Raw genomic sequence first — 20,285 nt, 5'->3', positions numbered from 1 at the left:
AAAAGGCTCCATTGTCTAGTTGAGTACAACAGAGAGCAACCAACTAGGATGCCCACACTTTTTATGTTATTTTAGATAGTTTCAGGTGGACTATTTGTTTCTTGGACAACCACAAGCCTCTAATTCACACTATTTAAATTTTGAGTGTTTGTGTGATTTATTCTTTATTGCGTCTCTCAAAACAGATGACAAACATAACAGAAACAGCACAGAGAAGAAAGGAATCTAACAGAGTCAGATATCGGATTTTACAGCAAGAGAAGTCTAAACATCTTCATTATTGAAGGCAAAGAGTAATATAACAAAGATAATCTTTGACTGGTGACAGACCTTTCTAACAATGGCCACATTGTTATTTGGCCTCTCATTGCAGTTCCTTGTAAAATAAAATCATAAACTAATCTGCAGTTATTTCTTTTCAAAAAAAGGGAGAATTGGAAGAGAAGGAAGAGGAGCATAGAGAGTGAGAAAATGATCAAACAAATGCCTGGAGGGCAAGTACAATAAGGCAGGAGAGGAATGATAGGACAGAGAGGAGAAGGAGAAAGGGGAATCATAGAGGGAATTAGTTATAAAGCTGGAAAGGGATGAGGGAACACTACATACAGAATAAGGGTCACCAAATGGGCAGTTTAATTGATTAACTGATTATTCTGATACTCCCAAAAAATGAGAATCATCTATCCATAAACCTATCTCGCTTTTTTCTACTGCAAAATGTTATTTGTTTCATTGCTGCCAAGCTCAACAAGTCTGGGTACCATTCTTCAATAGTTTGGCACACTGTTGTATAATTAGGCACTTGGCTACAATGTGAACTTTTCAGCCAAAGCTTTTTGAAGGAATTCAGTTTCCAAGATGGATTGGTTAGGCCTAGGATAGAGGGAGGGGCAGCCACCTATGTAAATCCAAAACTTTCAGTGTGATAAAAGGCTTAAGATTAATTTTTTACTTTGTTTTATGTTCCTGGGAAAAAAGTCTCACAAGTACCTGATTTGCACCCGCTGCTAGGAAAATGTATTATCTAAAAGGGCATCATTATGCACCCCTTGACAAACAGTGAGTTTCCAACTTGTGCCAATTAATTTTGTACTCTGAAATCTTCCCAAACAATTCAATAATTGGCAACATGTTAGGAGAGTCTGAAGGGACTGATAATGAATAATAGTATATCATTAGCATGTAAGATCATTTTTATCTCCTGGGATCCTGTTTTTATTTGCATTGCCAGTGGCCCCAAGATCAAATCAAAGGTGGGTGGCAGTGGACAGGGGACAGTCCTCTACTAAAATCTTCCTTACATAATTTGGTGAGTGTGGGAACCAGGGTGTCTGAACTGGGCATACAATTCAGCTGGAAAGCTACCTAGGATCAGGGCCCTATCTGATTTCATGTTGTTTACAGCAGCCATGATTTCAGAAGAACGTATTAGAAAATCAAGCCAAATTTAGGCCAGGTATACACTAGGGGAGAAAGTAAAGATATGTAACTCCAGCTACGTGACTAGCATAGCTGGAGTCAACGTACCTTAGCTCTACTGAGGGAGCTCAATGACTTCCCTGACACTTACTGATTCTGTGGAATACCAGGGTCAATGGAGTGCTGATTTAGTGAATCCTTACTAGACCTGCTAAATTGGCACTCAGAAAATCGATCTCCGGAGTGTCAATCTCCAGGTAAGTATAGCAAAGAACTGGGTGAACTCTCAATATAAGCATTGGTAAAACTTAGAGAAATATTCATTAATATTTTATTGACCAGTGACAATCTTGTCCTGACTAGAGTGAATAGAATGGATTTTAGCTTTTATTGGATGTACTCGGAGGCTACGTCTAGACTGCAGGCTTTTGCGCAAGAAGCAAGAGTGTGTCCACACTGCAAAAGTGCATTGAAAAAGTGATGTGCTTTTGCGAACGAGAGCGTCCAGACTGCATGGACGCTCTCTCTAAAGTAAGCACTGATTGATATACACAGAATGGCCACCAGGATACCTGTGCTTTTTCCTCTTTTTGGGCAAACCCCCCCCCTCCTCTGTCCACACATGCCTTTTTGCAAAAGAACTCTTTCGCAAAAAGGCTTCTTTCTTGTAGAAAGAGGAATACCAATTTCACAAAAACTCCTCTGTTCTTTCGATTTACTGTAAATTTACTATTGAAAGAATGCACTTGCAGGCTGTGTCTACACTGGCCCCTTCTTCGGAATAGCCATGCTAATTTAGAACTTTGGAATAGGGAAATCCGCGGGGGATTTAAATATCCCCCGCGGGATTTAAATAAACATGGCCGCCGCTTTTTTTCCGGCTTGGGGAAAAGCCGGAAAAAAGCGTCCAGACTGGCGCGATCCTCCGGAATAAAGCCCTATTCCGGAGGATCTCTTATTCTTACTTGCAAGGAGGAATAAGAGATCCTCCGGAATAGGGCTTTATTCAGGAGGATCGCGCCAGTCTGGATGCTTTTTTCCGGCTTTTCCCCAAGCCGGAAAAAAAGCGGCGGCCATGTTTATTTAAATCCCGCGGGGGATATTTAAATCCCCCGCGGATTTCCCTATTCCAAAGTTCTAAATTAGCATGGCTATTCCGAAGAAGGGGCCAGTGTAGACACAGCCACAGTGTGGACACTCCGCGAGTTTTTGCAGTAAAACGGCCATTTTTCTGCAAAAATGCTGTAGTGTAGACATAACCTAAGTCTACAGGCTAATAATTACCCAGGTTTACTGCCAGATTCCCAGTATGTCTGTTTCAGTCTAAACTAAGCAAATTCAACCTGTGCTGAGGACGTTTTATTTATTTCATAACTGACATTGGCCGCCTCTTGGAATTTAACTGAAGTAGGTGAATCAGCATAGTTGAGGTCTGCCTCCTGAAGCTTTTCCATTAAATTCACCAGCTCAGCTTGTTTGGCTGTCTTTATATGGGAGAAGTAGGATCTAATTCTACCCTTGAAGTCTGCCTTGAAAGTATCACTCACTAAACCAACAGGATATTGTTGGTCTCAAGAAAAAATATTTTTTCCCCACAAACTTTTAAAATGGTGTATCAAGTAGTAAAGAGGAAGTTGAGGGTACGTCTAGACTACATGCCTCTGTCGCCAGAGGCCTGTAGATTAGGCTACCAGACATAGTAAAATGAAGCGTCTATTTAAATAATCGCTGCTTCATTTAAATTTACATGGCTGCCGTGCTGAGCCGACAAACAGCTGATCAGCTGTTTGTCGGCTCAGCGCGATAGTCTGGACGCGCGGGTGTCGACATCAAAGGTATTTGTCGACCACCCAGGTAAACCTCATCCCAGGAGGCATACCTGGGTGGTCGACAAATACCTTTGATGTCGACACCCGCGCGTCCAGACTATCGCGCTGAGCCAACAAACAGCTGATCAGCTGTTTGTCGGCTCAGCGCAGCAGCCATGTAAATTTAAATGAAGCGGTGATTATTTAAATCGCCGCTTCATTTTACTATGTCTGGTAGCCTAATCTACATGCCTCTGGTGACAGAGGCATGTAGTCTAGACGTACCCTTACTTTCATCTTCTGGTAGTTCTGTGTTTTTCAAGAAATCACAACTAGCTATACCATAGGTATATGATCAGAGAGAATAATCAATTTTATATCATTGTTCGTAATGGAGCTCACCAAATCACCTTTTACTAAAACATAATTTATTGGTTAAGTGCAGAGAAGGAGTGTATGTGTGAGAAAAAGGGACAGTTTCTACCTGGAGGATGTTGCAGCCTCCATATGACCTTTAAACCCAAATCCTGCATCTGAGCACCATGAGCTGCCTAGCAGAGGATTAGGATCACTGGGGTCAGCTCAATTTGTCCAAAAGCAGGTCTAATGCTTCATTGAAGTCATCCATTACAATCAAATTTTCTAGGGAAGTGTAACTTAGTCTCCAAAATAACTGATTGTAAAAGAGAGAAACATCTTTGTTGAGGGCACAGAGGCTTACAAGAGTATATGTAACACTGGAGATATAAATGTTAACAATGTGGAGTCTATTTTCCTGGTCTTTGTAAGTTGATAGGATTTGTTTAGTCAGTTTTTCCTGAACAGGAATGACACACACTGGATGTGGCTAATTTATTACTAACCAACAAACCCAGGGGAGAGGAGCAGGGGTGACAGAACTGCTCTCTGGCAGCACAGCTCCATTACAGTTAAGCTGCCAGGGTTCCCCTCTGCCTATGGCTGACCCCAGGGACTCTGAGAAACTGGGATCTCTAGAAGAGTGACTATGTGCCTTTGGCTTTATTAACTTTTCTGGGTAATTTCCACTGAGCCTGTCCTACTTCTATCCCTTCCCTGCTGCATGGACTCAAGCTCTTAGAAAGCACCTTCCACACAGCCTGGGGATAGGGGTGGAGGCAAGATGCTATGGAAATGTTTAGAACCTTCCTTCCACATGTAGGAAGAATGTTCAATAAGCGGAGGACCCTTACATGTGTGGAGCCACAGGTGTATGCTCTGGCTTGTTGAAAAGTGAAAATAATTGTCAAACACACACCTGTCTGCTAGGGATGTAAAATCCCATTTAATTGGTGAATGAGATGCAATGTTTAACTGGATAACCGATTAAAGGAGAGGCAGGCGGGGGGTCCAGGCCCACTGTAAACAGGGGCTGCTCTGTCCAAGCTTGAGCACTCCTGTCTGTGGCAGGCCCCATGGGGTTGGAGCAACTCCCTGCCCTCAGCGGGTGGGGAGTTGATCCAGGCCCCACCAGTTAACCCTTCACATCCCTAGTGTCTGCACTGAATTCCAGGGAAGGGTCCCCAAAGTGTCTCCAAGTTACCAAAAAAAAAAAAAAAAAAAAGGAGCTAATGACTGAGACTTGAAGAGCTGACTAGGGGATTTAGCTAGACAGCCCATGGAAATTACTAAGGGTTGTGTGAGTAAAACCTGTAGCTGGCTTTGAAAAGCTCAACTTTCAGATTTAGACCATGAAAGCACATCTTTACATGCTGCTCCAAAACAAAACACATCTCCTAGGAGACAGCATGGCCTACTGTATATCACACTGGACAGAGAATCAGGAGACGTGCAATTGTACAGTGCTTAACACAACAGGCTTTCATCCTGTGGGGTATTAATTCAATACGACCTGGGGCAGAGGTGAGCATTGGGGTTCAGGGTTTTGGATTAGGTGTAGCTGCAGTAGAAGATTCTGACCTGGAGGGAAAGTGCAGGTCTGGGAGGGGGTTGTGACCAGTGTTCTCTGTGTGCTTTTATCATTACACACTGTTCTACTAAAAAAAAACTACAAAAAATAAATGCACCTTTGAGGTTAATGAGCAGAAATGCTGGGGAAGGTGACTTTTTGAAAAAAAGTTTTGAATAAGAGTATGTGAGGCAATATGGATTTACTGAAACGTCCAAACTTTAGGGTATGTCTATACCTCAACGCTATTTCGAAATAACTTAGGGTATGTCTACACTGCCACCCTAGTTCGAACTAGGGTGGCTAATGTAGGCATTCGAAGTTGCAAATGAAGCCCGGGATTTACATATCCCGGGCTTCATTTGCATCTTGCCGGGCGCCACCATTTTTAAATCCCCGTTAGTGCGGACTCCGTGCCTGCAGCTACATGTGGCACGGAGTAGGTAGTTCGAATTAGGCACTCTAATTCGAACTACCGTTACTCCTCGTGGAACGAGGTGAACCGGTAGTTCGAATTAGAGAGCCTAATTCGAACTACCTACTCCGTGCCGCCTGTAGCCGCGGGCACGGAGTCCGCACTAACGGGGATTTAAAAATGGCGGCACCCGGCAAGATGCAAATGAAGCTCGGGATATTTAAATCCCGGGCTTCATTTGCAACTTCGAATGCCTACATTAGCCACCCTAGTTCGAACTAGGATGGCAGTGTAGACATACCCTCAGTCTGCTTCTACACAGCAGATAGTTATTTCAAAATAGTGTCAAAATACTGTCAGGCTGGAAGACTTCTTACTCCGATTCCTGTAACCCTCATTGTACGAGGAATAAGGAAAGTAGGAGGAAGAGTGCTCTATTTCGAAATAAGTGCTGTGTAGATGCTCCCTATTTCTAAATAAGCTATTTCGAATGATGTAGCTCAACTTGTATAGCTTATTTCAAGTTAAGCCCTAGGCTGTGTCTACACTGGCATGAATTTCCGGAAATGCTTAAAACAGAATAGTTTTCGTTATAAGTATTTCCGGAAAAAGAGCGTCTACATTGGCAGGCTGCTTTTCCGGAAAAGCCCTTTTTCCGGAAAAGCATCTGTGGCCAATGTAGACGCGCTTTTCCGGAAAAGAGCCCCGATCGTCATTTTCGCGATCGGGGCTTTTTTCCGGAAAAGACTACTGGGATGTCTACACTGGCCCTTTTCCGGAATAGTGTTCCGGAATAAGGACTTATGCCCGAGCGGGAGCAGCGTAGCTTTTCCGGAATAGCGGCTGATTTTGTACAGTAGAGCGTCGTTGCTTTTCCAGAAATTCAAGGGCCAGTGTAGACAGCTCGCAGCTCATTCCGGAAAAGCGGCTGATTTTCCGGAATAAGTGGCCCAGTGTAGACACAGCCCCACAGTGTAGATGCACTCATAGTTATATCAAAAGGAAAGAGGGAAAAGATTTATTAGATTGACTGTTCCTATCACAAATGTGTCTGATATTACACAAATCAGAACTTAACAATTACATATTCTTAACAGATAAAGCCTGCAGGAAATAAGCTGAAGGGGAACTCAATTAATGTAATAGAAATATGAGGTCAAAGTACATTCAGTGAATATTTCCCAAAAAGAGCCAAAACAAATTGCTAAAAACTTGGGTCAGAAATGGCTTCAAACATCAAAATAGCATGAGAGAGAGATCTGTTGTAAAGGAAGAACATCCTGTGCTGAGTTCCCATGTGTAAAAACATGTTCACTGCTGTGAAATGCTGTGAGGAAAAGCTTTCTTGAGTGCATTCATGAAGAGTTATCTCCTACTAATTAAGCTTTATGTTTTCTTCTTCCTTCAACGTACATTTGGCTAATTATTTCCCCATTCCTAGCCTCATTATTTTCTCCTTCACGAACAAAGACAGATTCTTGGGCCTCTGCAAGTGTTTGGAATATCTTTCTCTCTCACTCCTCACACCATTCTATCCTGGACATTTTGTCCAGAAATGCTTGCATCACACTCTGCTGAGGGGCCAATGTGTAGTTGGCGGAAAAAGGGAAAAGGAAAATTGGTATTTCATAGAATCATAGAATACTAGGACTGGAAGGGACCTCAAGAGGTCATCGAGTCCAGTCCCCTGCCCCCATGGCAGGACCAAATACTGTCTAGACCATCCCTGATAGACACTTATCTAACCTACTCTTAAATATCTCCAGAGATGGGGATTCCACAACCTCCCTGGGCAATTTATTCGAGTGTTTGACTACCAGTTAGGAACTTTTTCCTAATGTCTAACCTAAACCTCCCTTGCTGCAGTTTAAGCCCATTGCTTCTTGTTCTATCCTCAGAGGCCAAGATGAACAAGTTTTCTCCCTCCTGCTTATGGGTAATTTCCACTGAGCCTGTCCTACTTCTATCCCTTCCCTGCTGCATGGACTCAAGCTCTCACAAAGCACCCCCCACACAGCCTGGGGATAGGAGTGGAGGCAAGATACCTTTTAGATACCTGAAAACAGCTATCATGTCCCCCCTCAGTCTTCTCTTTTCTAAACTAAACAAACCCAGTTCTTTCAGCCTTCCTTCATAGGTCATGTTCTCTAGACCAGTGTAACCCTTCCAAACTCAGAAAAATTCAAACTCAGAAAAATTTCAAGGAACACACCCGAACACACACAGACTGCCAGTACACCACAATTGGTAGTAATAAGATGCTAAATACGGTCATGAGCTCACCATTCATTTAAATTCAACATATTGAATATAACACCATTCATTTATATTCAACAAAAATCATATTAAATATGTACAAAAAATAAAACTATCAAATAATATTAATTATATTCATAGTTTTCAATGTGAAGAGTGGTTTTTCTTCTTTTCTTGGCAAATTCTTTTTATATTTGGTTTAATACTAGAAAGTTGGATTCGCATATCTGGCGCAGCATTCAGTCGATTTCTGTATTTCGTTTTCGTTGTTGCATAGTTCGAGAACCCAGTTTCGCACAAGTATGTACTGGCAAAGGGTAACAGCTGACGAATTGTGCGTCTTGATAAAGATGAATATTTTTGACTTTGACATGTCACTCCAAAATGTAATCAGAGAAACTTCTTTAAATTTTTGTATTAATTGGCAATCTGAAGCGATTTCAATTAGGTTTTCATAATCTTGTGTAGAAAAACTGACTGGCTTTTCTGTTAAACTTAATGGATTTCGAATCCATTTATTGTTGTCATTGATGTTTGGAAAATACTTATAGATGTTCGTGTATAAATCGCGGAGATGATCTGCAATGTCGCTGCGAATATCTTCATCAAGTTTGTATCCATTTTCTTCAAGGAAATCATTCAGAGTTGGTAAACAATCCAAATCATTTCGTCCTACAGATGAGATCCAAAACTGTAGCTTCCGTGACAATGACAAAATTTTGTCTTTCGCATTAAAAATATTTACATTCTTTCCTTGCAGCGACAGATTTACTTCATTTAGTTTTGTAAAGATGTCTGCATGATACGCAACTCTCGATAACCACATAAAGTCTGTTAAATGATCAGACAGTTGGAATTTGTGATCCATCAGATTTGCGGAGAGCTCATGACGCAATTCAAATAATCTAACCAGCACTTTTCCTCGTGATAGCCACCTGACTTCTGTATGTAGAAGCAGGGGTGTGTGCTGACTACCCATATCTTCACACATAAGTTTGAACAGTCTTGATTGTAATGGTCGAGTTTTTATATAATTAATAATCTGTACTGCTTCGTCCAACACATTTTTAAGACAGGAAGAAATATTCTTAACTACCAGAGCGTGTCTGTGGAGAATGCAGTTACTGCTGGTGCAGTTTGGTGCTACATTTTTTATTCGTGTTACAGCGCCAGCCACTGTTCCTACCATTGCTTTGGCACCATCACTGCACACATCAACACATTTTTCCCAGCTTATTTGATGTGTTTTCATAAAGTTATTGATACAATTGAATATATTCTCACCAGTTGTATTGGTTTGCAAAAATTCACATAAAAGTAAGTCTTCTTCAATAGAACTATTAAAATCATAACGGACAAATACAAGCAGAACTGCAAGACCTGCAAAGTCAGTGGACTTGTCTAATTGTAATGCATATGCATCACATAAATGCAGCCGAAAAATAAGCACCTCGATGTCAGCAGCAAGATTGTGAATAAGTGTGACAGTATTGTTTGATAGTGGCACAGCCTCAACTTTTTTACTAGACTCCTGATCCAACATACACATTACAATATCTTTTGCACATGGTTTTATGAGTGATTCCCCAATGGTGTGTGCTTCTCCGGCGAGCAATATACGATTGCTTACTTTGTAAGATGCCTCTGTTGCATTTTCATTATCAGATTTGGCAATTTTTGACATGAAGAATTTACTTTTTTCAAGCGATTCAAGCTTTTGCTTAAAAAAACTAATGTCTTTATCTTTGTATTGTGGATGATTTGTTTCAAAATGTCTTCGCAATTTAGCAGGTACTAAACAACTATTAGATAATATTTTGTTGCACACTACACACTGGGCACCTGGAGCATCTTCATTTCCATTGCTTGTGAATCTAAATGCCAAATAGTCCTCACAATACCTGCGTTTCTTATTAGTCAGCTGAAATTTTTCATAATTAACTTGAGCTGCCTCAGTATTTTCCTTGCTGGTTTCAGTAAAAATATTGGAGTTTGAAGTACTCACTTTTCTCTTTAAAGTTCCTTCTTTTAACCAACGATCCATGGGGAATTTTGATATTAGATTGAATTCTTAAACTTAAAGTCACACACAGGAGCCATGTGTCCTCACAGTGTGTATGGGGATTTGTTCTGATCCTCACAGTGAGGAGGAGTTCCGGTGTTCCACTCACTGATAGTACTGCCCCCACCCCCCCCCCCACACACACACATGCTGCCTTTATCAAGGGACCTAGCAGCAGCAACAGCTGCTTGTCCCGCTTCTGCCCGATCAACCCAAGATCCCTCGATCAACCCAAGATCCCTCTCCCGCATCCCCCGCTGCCACTCTGCTTTTTCCAGTGGTAAAAGCAGAGTGGCAGCGGGGGACGCGGGAGAGGGATCTTGGGTTGATCGGGCAGAAGTGGGACAAGCAGCTGTTGCTGCTGCTAGGTCCGGTGATAAAAGCAGAGCGGCAGCGGGGGATGCGGGAGAGGGACCTTGGGTTGATCGGGCAGAAGTGGGACAAGCAGCTGTTCCTGCTGCTAGGTCCCTTGGTAAAAGCAGAGCGGCAGCGGGGGACGCGGGAGAGGGATCTTGGGTTCATCGGGCAGAAGCGGGACAAGCAACTGTTGCTGCTGCTAGGTCCAGTGGTAAAAGCAGAGCGGCAGCAGGGGACGCGGTAGATGTCTGAAAGGGGAGCGGGGAAGGAGCCAGTGTCTTTGCGCGCCAGGCTCCTCTGTCTCTTTATGGGTGGGGGGAGGGGAGTGTTCAGGTTCTTGCAGAACCCTTACGTTCGCTTCACGGAACCCCAGGGTTCCGCGGAGCACCATTTGGGAAACACTGCTCTAGACTTTTAATCATTCTTGTTGCTCTTCTCTGGACCCTCTCCAATTTCTCCACATCTTTCTTGAAATGCGGTGCCCAGAACTGGACACAACACTCCAAGGGTATGTCTACACTACCCTCCTAGTTCGAACTAGGAGGGTAATGTATGCATACCGCACTTGCTAATGAAGCCCGGGATTTGAATTTCCCGGGCTTCATTAGCATAAGCGGGGAGCCGCCATTTTTAAATCCCCGCTGCTTCGAACCCCGTGTAGCGCGGCTACACGGGGCTCGAACTAGGTAGTTCGGACTAGGGTGCCTATTCCGAACTACCGGTACACCTCGTTTCACGAGGAGTAACGGTAGTTCGGAATAGGACCCTAGTCCGAACTACCTAGTTCGAGCCCCGTGTAGCCGCGCTACACGGGGTTCGAAGCAGCGGGGATTTAAAAATGGCGGCTCCCCGCTTATGCTAATGAAGCCCGGGAAATTCAAATCCCGGGCTTCATTAGCAAGTGCGGTATGCATACATTACCCCGCTAGTTCGAACTAGCGGGGTAGTGTAGACATACCCCAACTGAGGCCTAACCAGCGCAGAGTAGAACAGAAGAATGACTTCTCGTATCTTGCTCACAACACACCTGTTAATGCATTCCAGAATCATGTTTGCTTTTTTTGCAACAGCATCACACTGCTGACTCATATTCAGCTTGTGGTCCATTATAACCCCCAGATCCCTTTCTGCCATACTCCTTCCTAGACAGTCTCTTCCCATTCTGTATGCGTGAAACTGATTGTTCCTTCCTAAGTGGAGTACTTTGTATTTGTCTTTATTGAACGTCATCCTGTTTACCTCAGACCATTTCTCCAATTTGTTCAGATCATTTTGAATTATGAACCTATCCTCCAGAGCAGTCGCAACCCCTCCCAGTTTGGTATCATCTGCAAACTTAATAAGTGTACTTTCTATGCCAATATCTAAATCATTGATGAAGATATTAAATAGAGTCGGTCCCAAAACAGACCCCTGCGGAACCCCACTAGTTATACCTTTCCAGCAGGATTGTGAACCATTAATAACTACTCTCTGAGTACGGTTATCCAACCTGTTATGCACCCTCCTTATAGTAGCCCCATCTAAGTTGTATTTGCCTAGTTTATTGATAAGAATATCATGCGAGACCATATCCAATGCCTTACTAAAGTCTAGGTATACCACATCTACCGCTTCTCCCTTATCCACAAGACTCATTATCCTATCAAAGAAAGCTATCAGATTGGTTTGACATGATTTATTCTTTACAAATCCATGCTGGCTGTTCCCTATCACCTTGCCATTTTCGAAGTGTTTACAGATGATTTCCTTAATTACTTGCTCCATTACCCTTCCCTGGCACAGAAGTTAAACTAACTGGTCTGTAGTTTATTGGGTTGTTCTTATTTCCCCCAATTTTTGTGTCCTTTGTAAACTTTATCAGTGATGATTTGAAATTTTTTTCCAGGTCATCAACCCTGTGGATTGGCATAAATTATACTATTCTCCTTTAATTCTTTATTAATAGAGTCTCACATTAGCTATGCCATTATCTTGCCTGAGATCAATGCCTTACTGTGAGGCCTATAATTATTTTGGTCACCCTGTTTGCCCCTTTTACATATGGGCACAACATTCATTTTCTGGAATTTCTCCAGTGTTCTAAGCCTTATTGAAAATCAGTGTTAATGGTCCAATGAACTAAACAGACAGTTCTTTTAAAACTCTTGGATGAAAGTCATCTGGCCTTGTTTATTTAAAAATTCTCATTGTTGTAGCAGCTGTTTAACATCCTTCTGAGATACTAGTAGAATGGAAAGAGTGTTACCACCACCATATGGTACGACTACATAACCTTAGAACTACATAACCTATTTTCTTCCCCAATACAGAACCGAAATATGTATTGAACACTTCTGCCATTTCTGTATTATAATTGATAATTCTATCATTTCCATCTGGGAATTCCATACAGCTCCCTCTATACCAGGGAAGCAACAGCTTATTAGCTTTCCAAGGAATGCAAAAGAGTTTTGCCAAGCTCTAGAGCCTGAATCTTGGGAGCACACTGTGGCTTGACTGAGCTCTCTCCCACTGGAGCACAGCAGGAAACTCAGCACACTCCTGTTCACACCAAACATTCAATGCACCAAAGCTGCTGGGTCCTCCAACAACTCCAAGCAAAATGAAGAGCTGCCCATGTCTGTTATAGCTCCAGCTCTCAGCACCCCCTACAAACGTCAGTGAATGCAGACAGATGCTGGGATGGATTTTAAGTAGCATGCTGCAACTTTATTAAACTTGGCAAATGGGTGGAGTTGGGGACTACCTGCCTGTCTCCTATGCTCCCATGTACCAGGCATTTTAAGTGGTTCCAGTGCAGAGGTTCCAGAGTTCTTATCATACAACCCTTGACTTGGACTTGCCTCTCCTCAGTCTACCTCTAGGACTCAGCTTGCTCTTCTGAATCCTTTCACATATACACAAACCCAACCCCTGTGATGAGAACAGAAGGTCTGAAAGGGAGGACCTTGGTCCACAAACAGCACCCACCAGCTCCTGAGCACAAGACCCCATCAACAAATTCCCAGTCTTTTACAGGGAACTGGCCCTTTCAGCTTTTTAACCACCTTAGAAACCTTCAGTGAACTAACAGCCTTACAAAGTATTACCAGTAATGATTAAATCCCATGCCTATTAACCTAACTGTGCCTCCAGGAAGCTGTGATGAAGTAAAAAAGCCTACCAAGACTTTGCCAAATGGGAATGAAACATTCCTTGCTGATCCCCTAAAACGGGTACGAAGTCAGAGCTACAGGATCTGCTACACACAGCTCCAAATCTACAGTGAAGGAGAGAGAGATGAGGCTGCTGGAACAGAGCAAAAAGAGACTCCTAGGGTGCATCTACACTGCACCTTTAGCTTGCAATAAGCTACGCAATTTGAGCTACACAAATTGTGTAGCTTCTTTCGAGTCATTTTTGAAATTGCTTATTTCATAATTTGTCGCTGTCTACACAGTGCCGAATGTCAAAATAAACCGCCATTCTGAAACCTCCCTTAATCCCAGTGCAATGAGGTTTACAGGGATATTGGAATAGTGCACCCATTATTTTGAAAGATATTTTGAAATAATGGGCATGCTGTCAAGACATGGAATAGCTATTTCGGGATTCCGGAAGTATCCTGAAATAGAGCTGCAGTGTAGATGCACCCCTAAGGATCTATGCTAAGTTTTAAATCAATTAAAGGGGAGAGCCAGAGACCAATAACCTGCCCTCCTCCTCTGGCTGCTCATTGGGTGAACAGAGCCTCTGGCATAGGAAGGCATACCCCTATTTTCCCCAGGCTACGTCTAGACTGCAAGCCTCTTTCGAAAGAGGCTTTTTCAAAAGTATCTTTCGAAAAAGCCTCTTTCGAAAAAGAGCATCTAGACTGCAAGCAGTACTTTCAAAAAAGCAAGTCGCTTTTTCGAAAGAGAGCACCCAGGCAGTCTGGATGCTCTCTTTCGAAAAAGCCCTGTTTGCATTCAAAAACACCTTTTTTCGAAAGAGTACTTTCGAAAAAAGGCATTCTTCCTCGTGAAATGAGGTTTTCCACCATCGAAAGAAAAGCCGCGTTCTTTCGATTTAATTTCGAAAAAACCCTTGAGTCTGGACACAGCCCCAGTGTATGCCTTGCCACTTCCCAATTACCATTGGTCTCATCGCATTTCCCACCTATTATGGTAAGTGGGCAGCATTTTCCCGATTCCACATCTCTGCCATATGGAAGAAAAAGGTTCTGAAAGATGAAACCTCACAACACAGAGACAGAGAGAGGCAAAACCCTATCAACCAGAAGGGTCTGAGACAAATGAGAGGTTGAAAGGAAGAAGAACAGAAGGAGAGATTTAGAAAAAGGGGCCATGATAGCGGAGGGAGAAAGTTCTGTAGTTTTCCAGTGCTGGAACTTGTCTGGATTTAAATTTTAGCTAAGTCAGAAGAAGAAGAGGAAGAACAAAAATGAATTAAAACACAACACCTATATGCCAACATATGAAAGCTGGAGGCATTTGGGATCTGATTCAATGCCCATCTCCATCAATGGATATTTCTCCCTCCCCCTGTTACACTAGGGGAGAATTTTCCAGGAACAGACTTTTAAAAAGTTATTTTTCTGAACAAAAGCTACTGTCTCTCTCTAAAGAGCTGTCTGTGCACTTGTATATGAAGTCATGATAGGAAAATAGAGGGCAGATTTAGGATCACGAATGGAGAAAAAATGAGCATCGTTGTAGACTGATCAAAAATTCTTCAAATGAGAAATGTATCCTTATGAGTCATCAGTTGAAATCAAACTTCTGTTCTAGAAAGCTACACTGCTCGGTTTGTGTGTATATCTTTCTGCTAAATTTCACATCATTGAGCATGGTATAGAGAATAAAAATAGAAAACAGAAAGGCATTTTTATGTTTTTATGTGAATAAACTCATAAATTACATGAAAGTAAGTAAGAAATACATTTTACCGTGTTGTAAGTGCCGTTCTGTTTCATTCATATGAATGAAGACCAGAAAGTTAAATGAGATAGGAAAGCTTTTCATAATGTGATGCATCTGACGAAGTGGGTCTTTGCCCACGAAAGCTTATGCTCCTACACTTCAGTTAGTCTATAAGGTGCCACAGGACTCTTCTTCGCTTTTGCAGATTCAGACTAACACGGCTACCCCTCTGATACTTGACACCATGCAAGGCACTGCATTTAGCCGTATGGAGTGGAAATCTATCAACCTTGCATCTGACGAAGTGGGTCTTTGCCCACGAAAGCTTATGCTCCTACACTTCAGTTAGTCTATAAGGTGCCACAGGACTCTTCTTCGCTTTTGCAGATTCAGACTAACACGGCTACCCCTCTGATAATGTGATGTGTGGCTTTTGGAAAGCATAGTGAGGAATTTTTGCAGAGGATGACCCATTTGGAACAATAACAGCAACTTCTGCAATAATACTCTTTGAAATTCAAATAGGCAAAATATCTAAGGCAAACTGAGGGGCAGGGTAATAAACAAGTATTTCCCCCCATCTCTGAATAGCAGGATAGCAATCTATTTGATGGAACACATTACATATATATTCTTCATCCCTTGAAAAATTATCTCTGCAGTCTGAATATACTGTATTAAGGTTTGCTGAATTTATTTCTGCCTTTGTTATTTTATAAATATAGGGTATTTGAGATGGAATGTGAATGAAAGAGTTTGGGATTTAAAGATCTGCTTCTCTGAGGTACTCAGACCCCATCCACCACTGAAGTCAATGGGAGTTGAGCCTTCTTGGCACCTCATGGTATCTAGTCTAAAAGTGTTAGTGGCCACAATGCCACATTTCCCAAAAGGAACAAATCTAACACAATTGAGATTTCTTGGGAGCCAACAATATCATACACTTTATAATGAAGCACTATAACACTTAACAAAAATTCTCTAGAGAAGTGGTAAAGGGGAAGGTTCAGTAGTTCTTTTCAGCAATGGGGTTGCTAGGAGTCAAATTTTCTGAGGTTAAAGTGAGCGTAGGGATCTTAATTTTATCCATAGTTAGTGTTAGTGAATGTAATCAAAACTGTCCCCAAGACTTTCACCGTCGGACAAAGGTAACAGATACCTAGAACAGGACAAGTGAGGTCACAATCTATAAGTGAAGTTCATTGACACAAAGCGTTTACATAGCTGCGGACGTTAAATTCACTCCATAACATTAGAAATAGCCCTTTCAGCTCAAATCTGCCTGTTCAACATAATCACATATATTTTGGAACAAATAAAATGTTTGGTAACATTCACATGAAAGTTAAGGCTTACCATTGCTGTAAGACCGAAAATTTCCTACAAATTTTATGTATTCATATGTTGGAAATTCCTTCAGGTTCAAACTTCCTCTCAGAAGATGACAGTAAAACTCTAAATCATTGTCAGCTGGATTGTTAAAAGAAGGAAAAATAAATGAAGAGGCTATTTAAACTAAACACAGTGAGTGAAAACTTTGGCCCTGATCCTGCAACTGATAGTGTATAACTGCACTCATTCAGACCCTTACTGAATGCAGATCACTAGCATGCTAATTGCAGGATTGAAGCCTCTGTGAAAAGAACCCTAAATAAACCCAGGATGTTCAACACTCCTTGCAGACTTTTCCCATGGCTGACTTGCAGAATTAGGGCCCGACTCTCCATTCCATTACACCAATTTTATTAAAGAAATGACACTGCCTGGTATAATGTAATGCAGAATCAGGCCCTTAATTTATAACTCTTATTTATTTAGATTTTTCTTTCCATAATTCACAGACTTTCCCTATCTTCAGTTTGGGAAAAAAACAGTCAATTTCATTGTAAATACCTTTTAAATTAACTTTGGAATAGCAGTGGATTTTCTATATAGTAGATTTTTTTAAACAAAATATGTAGATTCTATCCTCGTGAATCTTGTCTTGTTTTTTGTCTTCCCCACTTTTAGAGCTAATTTAGATGAAGTATGTGAAAGGATTATTTATGAAAAATAAATGATAAAACAAATTCTGAATAATTAACACATTTTTCAATGTAATGTAACACAGAAATGTGCATCAGTAGAATATTTATGGATAGAATATAACTTTATTAGGTTGAAACATCAATTACGATGCGATTTTATTTTGCTGAACTTTTCTAAATTTCCATGGCCAAATATATTTTCCTTACCTCTCCCCTAAGACATAATATTTTATAATTAACATAACTGAAAGCCATCTTACTCTAGTAAATAAATGCAGTCAGTCTAGTTTGAAACTGAACAGAAGGATCATTTCTAGTGGCAACATTTGTTTCAAAATGAAGGAAAATATATCTAAAGATGTAAAATAATTATACTGCCATGAAGATGCCACCCTTGCAAGAGAGAGATCTTCTTTCTCTCATGCTTTTCATTTAGTGGGAATGATAAAACAAAACTTACTCTTTAGGTAATCTGGTGAGGCAGAATCTGCCAAAAGCGTATGAGAAGATAATATTTTATAAACTTCTGAATGTTCTTGTTCTGGGAGGAAATTTAACAAATTTTGATCCATGACATCACACTGCAAAGAAAAAAAAAGAAGATACAAATTCTGAAAAAAAAAAGGCATTCTCATTCTCCACCAATCTGCCATTTTTGGCAATAGGGGCAGCACTTTATTTGCAAAACCAAACAGAAAGCCCAATTTTCATAAGCAGCTGTCAAGCTTTCCATGCCTATAGGCACATAAGTACCCAAAGTGTCAGGTCTAAAGCCCATGGAAATCAGTGGGAAACTTTCCATGGACTTTCACAGGCTATTATTTTGGTCTAAAATAGGTAAGTGTGTATACAAGTTAGGCAAACACATCTTAAAATTGTACTCTGTATAATCACAATATGTTATTATACTGAAAAAAGTAGTGCATGCTGGGCCAAGTCCACCTGTGGCGTAACTCTAGTGACACCTGTGACATTCCACTCGTCTTGAGTTGTCTTCATAAGAATTAAACCCCGAAAAGTAACCCATTCCAAAGGAAGTTGTTGCTTCCCATTTAGGGATAGACCGTGGACAGAGAGAGTGTAGTGAGCCTTCCCGTATGCAAAACAGACACAGTGGCGGTTTTTGAGTTTCAGGATGTACAGAGTCTGCCTCCTCTTACTGCCTCCAGGAGCACAAACTAGCAACAGGAGGCAAGGAAGGGTGGGTCCATGGCTTTTTCCCTCCTTTGTCTCCATTAGAGTTGGTCAAGCACACAGCTGAGGAACGTTGCACCATTCAAAGTGACAGTGCAGCATGCAAACTTCCCTGGTGTCCACAGGGGAGCTTTGGTACGGATCGTGCATCCTCAGGCACAATCCTTCCTGGACTGGTGGAGCTCTACACAGCCCCCAATAGATCACTGACTTAACTGCATAGCCTGGCCCAGTTGACTCAAGCTTTGGGGCTGTTTCTCTGATGTGTAGATTTCCGGTCTTGGGCTAGAGCAAGTCTCTGCAGGGTGGGAACAGAGTGGGAGGATCCCTCCTTTTTGTTTAGTGTTCACACAGTGCTCAGCACAGTTAAGTCCTAGTCCATGATTAGTGCTCCTAGGAGCAACCCAATACACATAATAATGATCCATTCCATATTTGGGATTGGACACCAGAGAAGATTATCACACTAAAGACTACTAGGGTGAGGAAAGAATAACCAATTTACAGTCTTAGATCTCAATTCAGAAAAGTACTTAATTACCTGCCTAAATATGTCCTTATTGAAATAGGGTTTAAGTCTGATTGACTACAGTAGGACTTTAGCACATGCTTAATTGCCTTCCAGAATAGGAATGCTTTGCTGAACTGGATGCTTAGTTTCCACTAGGATACAAGAGTACAAAGGAAAGCAATGAAAAAAGGTTGCTTGACACTGAGTTAAACATCTGAAGGACCTTGAAAACAAGACATTCTGTGGAAATCATTGGGCCTAAAAGACCATAGGATAGCAAGAGGCAACTTCTCTGCCTACAAATGACAGAAAGCTTATTGAACTCCTGCACTGTGGAAGACTAAAGAAAAATGATGTAGGTGGTTTTACGTCAAGCTACTTTGTTACTGTTGCATAGCAATATTCCTATGTTCACAACCAGCTCTCCTTATTTCATGACTTTATTTCACCCAAGAAGAAAATAATTACTCTTCGTACTACAGCTTAGCGCGATACCTTAGATATATTTTGTTGGATAGAACATATTTAACATATTTGGCTGAATGCTGAAATGAGTGAAAAACATAATTACAATTTTCCTAAGGGGAAAAAAAAAAGAATATGGAATAGAAGCGCTTCCTGTTGCTTCATATGCAGACTGAACTACTAAAATGAGTGAGAATTAATGCCTTAATTATCATACCATCTGTCCCAGACCAGTATCACCAGCAGGAGCAGAAAAAAGCAATTCTTCTTCCCTGCTCCTCCAGCCAGATGTAGCATAGCACAGGCGTGTCTTTGAGACACAAGACCCAGGCCAGTTCTACACTAGACCTACAAGGTTGGCTTAAGGTACGCAGCTCCAGCTATGTATACATGGCTGGAGTTGGCTTACCTTAAGCTGAGCTTGGCACTGTCTTCACTGTGGGAGGCTGACAGAGAAAACACTCCTGTTGGCTTCCCTTACTCCTCACAACTGTGAAGAGTATATGCGCTGGCTGGAGCTGCCCTCAGCGTTTGATTAACTGGTCTATACTAGACCCACTAAATCGAATGTCAGAACTTTGACCTCCAGCACGGCAAGTGAAGATGTGCCCCCTGTGACCTATCCGCCTCCCAACATACAGCCACATACAGCAGCAGCTTCACCACTACCATCTTCCACAGGACAGTAGTTAAAAGACTGCTTCCCTTGGTAAAACACCATACCTTCACAGTTGAGCAGACCTTCACAGCTCAACAGGCTGGTGATATCAGTCAGTCAGTTCAGAGTCTGATCCTGTTCTACTGAAGTCAATAAGGGTATATCTACACTTCAAACTAGGGTGGTTAATGTAGGCACCCGGAGTTGCAAATGAAGCCTGGGATTTGAATTTCCCGGGCTTCATTTGCATATTGCTGGGCGCCGCCATTTTTAAATGTCTGC

The 20,285-nt window shown here is 41.7% G+C and overlaps 1 protein-coding gene across 2 annotated transcripts in view; it reads right to left on the bottom strand.

Moving 5' to 3' along the window:
* Positions 1-20,285, bottom strand: part of NPAS2 (neuronal PAS domain protein 2) — a 168,652-nt gene that overhangs the window by 47,620 nt on the left and 100,747 nt on the right. For both annotated transcript variants that reach the window (XM_075917107.2, XM_075917108.2), the window contains exons 6-7: positions 17,636-17,756; positions 16,505-16,618 (exon numbers count right to left, since the gene is read on the bottom strand). In XM_075917107.2, coding sequence (XP_075773222.2) covers positions 16,505-16,618; positions 17,636-17,756 — 235 coding nt within the window. The remainder of the gene's footprint in view (positions 1-16,504; positions 16,619-17,635; positions 17,757-20,285) is intronic.

Source organism: Pelodiscus sinensis, chromosome 1, assembly GCF_052426305.1.
Source record: "Pelodiscus sinensis isolate ZL-2025 chromosome 1, ASM5242630v1, whole genome shotgun sequence".
NCBI classification, from domain to species: domain Eukaryota; kingdom Metazoa; phylum Chordata; order Testudines; family Trionychidae; genus Pelodiscus; species Pelodiscus sinensis.
This window is presented reverse-complemented; position numbering and strand designations above follow the sequence as displayed.